The 3,478-nt window shown below is 35.5% G+C and overlaps 1 protein-coding gene across 1 annotated transcript; it reads left to right on the top strand.

Moving 5' to 3' along the window:
- The first annotated feature begins 2,125 nt into the window (after nucleotides 1-2,125).
- LOC309662958 (10 kDa heat shock protein, mitochondrial) lies at nucleotides 2,126-3,156 on the top strand. The gene has a single exon (XM_082466161.1). The coding sequence runs from the start codon at nucleotides 2,558-2,560 to the stop codon at nucleotides 2,864-2,866; it is 309 nt and encodes a 102-aa protein (XP_082322287.1). The 5' UTR covers nucleotides 2,126-2,557; the 3' UTR covers nucleotides 2,867-3,156.
- The last annotated feature ends 322 nt before the right edge of the window (nucleotides 3,157-3,478 follow it).

The following is a 3,478-nucleotide window of genomic DNA, read 5'->3' as shown; positions in this document are numbered from 1 at the left end:
AGCACCTATTATAAATTACCTTTATAATAATGTAAAAAGTTTAGAATAAGATTTCAGGGTTTTTTCCTTAAGCAATGAAATGCAGCTGAGATTTCCTATTTCTATTCATTTACTACAATAAAACGTAATGCTTTATATAATACCGATGTAGGAGCATTTCACTGCAGTAAATGAACACCAATAATAAATGTTCAGGAGACAGTGTGACGAAACAAACGTTTTCCAATCAGAGGCTGGGCATGCCAGGGCTGCTCTATCACTAAAAAGCTGGGGGCCATAAGTCTCTCTGGGCCTCAATTTCCTTATCTGGAGGACAAAAAGGTACTGCTTAAAGATTCTCTCGCATCCAAAAAAAACGGATAAAACAACTCTGAGAATTTAACTTCTCACTTCATGTTTAAGTAAGACTGCCATTACATTACTCAAGTGAGAACCTCAGAGAATACTTGCCATTCATTTCAAAATTGTACTAATTCTGTTCTACGTGTTATTTGACACTCCTGCCTCACCCATGCTGCTCTCTGCCTGCAATGCCTTTTTCTTCCTCCTGTCCCAGCAAGCTTGACCCCATCTGCCTCTAGGATCCCTTTGCCAGCAGGCACACCACAAAACTTCTCACTTTCTGCACACTCACACATCTAATTTACCAACTGTTCCATGGTCTCAGCTGCTTGCATAGTACCACCCTCTTAAGTAAACAAGCTTCTCCAGGTTAGGAAGATTCTTCTCCTACCTCCAGCTACTGAGCACAGAATCTGGGACAAATTAGGATTCGACAAGTGTTTGAGAAATTATTTAAGATCAGTTACAACTGGAGGTAAATCTTACTAAAGGTACAAATTCGTGAGAATTTATCTACAGTGGTGTTGGATAGGTGACAAAGAACTTTTTGAGACCCTCTAGAGAATGAACTATCTTTAAAACACTTTAGAAGTATCCATTTATTTGTGAAGAGCCCATGAACACGGCAATAGTCAAATACTAAAATGGCCTAAACTATGTTAGGACAACTCTCTTCCTTAAAGTAAGGCCAATAACCAAATCCCAATCACTGAAAGCCACTGGAAGGAAGAGTAGCATTCTTTAATACCACAGAATACGAACAATTTTAAAGCTGGGTTTTGGTTTTGGTTTTTGTTTGTTTACTAATTCAGATGAGCCTTCCTTCCTCCTATTAATATAAAATAGTTTTCACCATGCTGTCACACTCTCCCATCAATGTCCTCCACAAATACATGAAAGGTGAGGCAGGGAGAAAATCTAGTTGATGCTTTTTAAAATACAGAGCATTTAAATAAAAATTGCCAGTATCCAATAATCAGAAATATCCAAATGGCATATATAAAACACCATTTTGCTTGTTTCAGATGCTTTATGCAAAGCCACTTATTCCTTATTAACAAAAAGTTCTAGATGTAACATATTTGAAACAGTATCACTATTTGGAAGACTAATTTCTCCTTCAAGCTAGAAATGTTTTAAACTAAAACTCTGATATGGTCCTTAAGCTATTTGGTTAATGTGTAATTTTAGAATCTCAAAAAACAGATACAGCATGAAAAATGAAAATTCACTCATTCAAATACTTTGATTCTAAACGAAGCAGGTTATCTTTTAAGGTCACTACTATTAGGGTATAATATGACATACACTACACGTAATAAAAGTCAATTCTGACCAAAAATCTATATATATGAGGGGAATAAAAATAGTAAGGAAATGTACCAAAATATAGACTAGTTGGTAGAGCTTTGGGTGCTATTTATCCTGTTTTCCTCTATTAAAAACTTTTTTTTCTATTATGAATGTATATTGATTTGTCTTTGGAAATATTACTGCTAAAACATTTAAAATTTTTAATTAGATGTGCTCTATAATCCTATGGGGGCTCATTTAAGTTGTATCAGCAACTTACAGTCTACTGGCTCGATCCTACAAAAGAAACACTTCCACAGGCCTACTCCTGAAACTATTCAAACTTTCCAGCATCTAGTGTTCACTAAAGGATGGCAGAATTGAAGCCTCTGAGCAAAGCCTAGATATGTTAGCTGCCAGCAGATTACTTTCCTCTCATCTTGCTTGAAAATTTAAGATAACTGTCCCTTATGATTAAAGCTTTACCATTGCTGGCTCACAACCTCAATAAACTGCACTGACACACATAAGGGTATAAAATGCAAATACAAAAAAAAAAAAAAACAAGTAGCAAAAAACACTACTGACAGTTTAATGTTCATAGGTATTATTTCAATTGGTCACTGAAGAAGAGTATTTATCTTCATTCAGCACTAAGGACAAAATACATGGACTTTTACAATCTTTATAAGGGGAAAGGTTGCTTAGTAGACTGCAGGTTTAATGGTGAAGACTAGAAAATAATCATACCTAGGAGGCTAGTAAGTAACAACCCTCAAAGCTTATCATTAAAGGTCAAGTACCTGTTGAAATCCTGCCCCCACCCAATGACTCTTCCCATTGTGCCTACTGCCTCTGATTTTAACCCATTAAAAGAATAAAGCTGGAGAGAGCGAGAGTACGAAGTGCGGCAACCCGAGTCATGGCAGGACAGGCATTTAGAAAGTTTCTTCCCCTCTTTGACCGAGTATTAGTTGAAAGAAGTGCACCCGAAGTTGTAACCAAAGGAGGCATTATGCTTCCAGAAAAATCGCAAGGAAAAGTATTGCAAGCAATGGTAGTAGCTGTTGGATCAGGCTCTAAAGGAAAGGGTGGAGAGATTCAACCAGTTAGTGTGAAAGTTGGAGATAAAGTTCTTCTCCCAGAATATGGAGGCACCAAAGTAGTTCTAGATGACAAGGATTATTTCTTATTTAGAGATGGTGACATTCTTGGAAAATATGTCGACTAAAATAAGTCACTATTGAAATGGCATCACGTGAAGCTGCCCGTTCCCCCAATGGCATCACGTGAAGCTGCCACTGAAGTTCTGAAATCTTTCATCCTGTAAATAATTTCCGTGTTTCTTTTATAATAAAGTAATGATATCCAAACTAATGATATTCATTGTCTCTGAAATTTCGTTTTCTCTGTATTGATTTAAACATTCCCAAATAAAAGTATATAAATGAAAAAAAAAAAAAAAGAGAGAGAATAAAGCTGAAGTTCACTTTTTTCTTCCCCCTTTTCACAAGTTTTGGATACGTTTATTAAGAATCAATGACTTTCACTGAAAAGTCTGTAATACTCCATCTATGTTGCACATTAATGGACAATATGGTAGGGTGAGTGGTTTGAATAGAATTCATACTCAAGGCCTTAGTAGAAAAGTATAATATTCTAATTATAGGTATAATCAAAAATATTGTCTGAATTAATATCGTTAATTATATTGCATTAAACTTCAAACTCAGAACCTATATTCAAAGAATAAATCTAAGTTTGAGTAGACTGACCACAAATCTATTTCCTCTCCCCCTTCTTTCAGATATCATCTCATTAGAATTAAAGGCATTTTTTAAAA

The sequence above is a fragment of the Balaenoptera physalus genome, assembly GCF_965194825.1.
Source record: "Balaenoptera physalus genome assembly, chromosome: 6".
Lineage (NCBI taxonomy): Eukaryota > Metazoa > Chordata > Mammalia > Artiodactyla > Balaenopteridae > Balaenoptera > Balaenoptera physalus.
The sequence above is the reverse complement of the archived record's forward strand: the minus strand, read 5'-3'. Positions and strand labels throughout refer to the sequence as shown.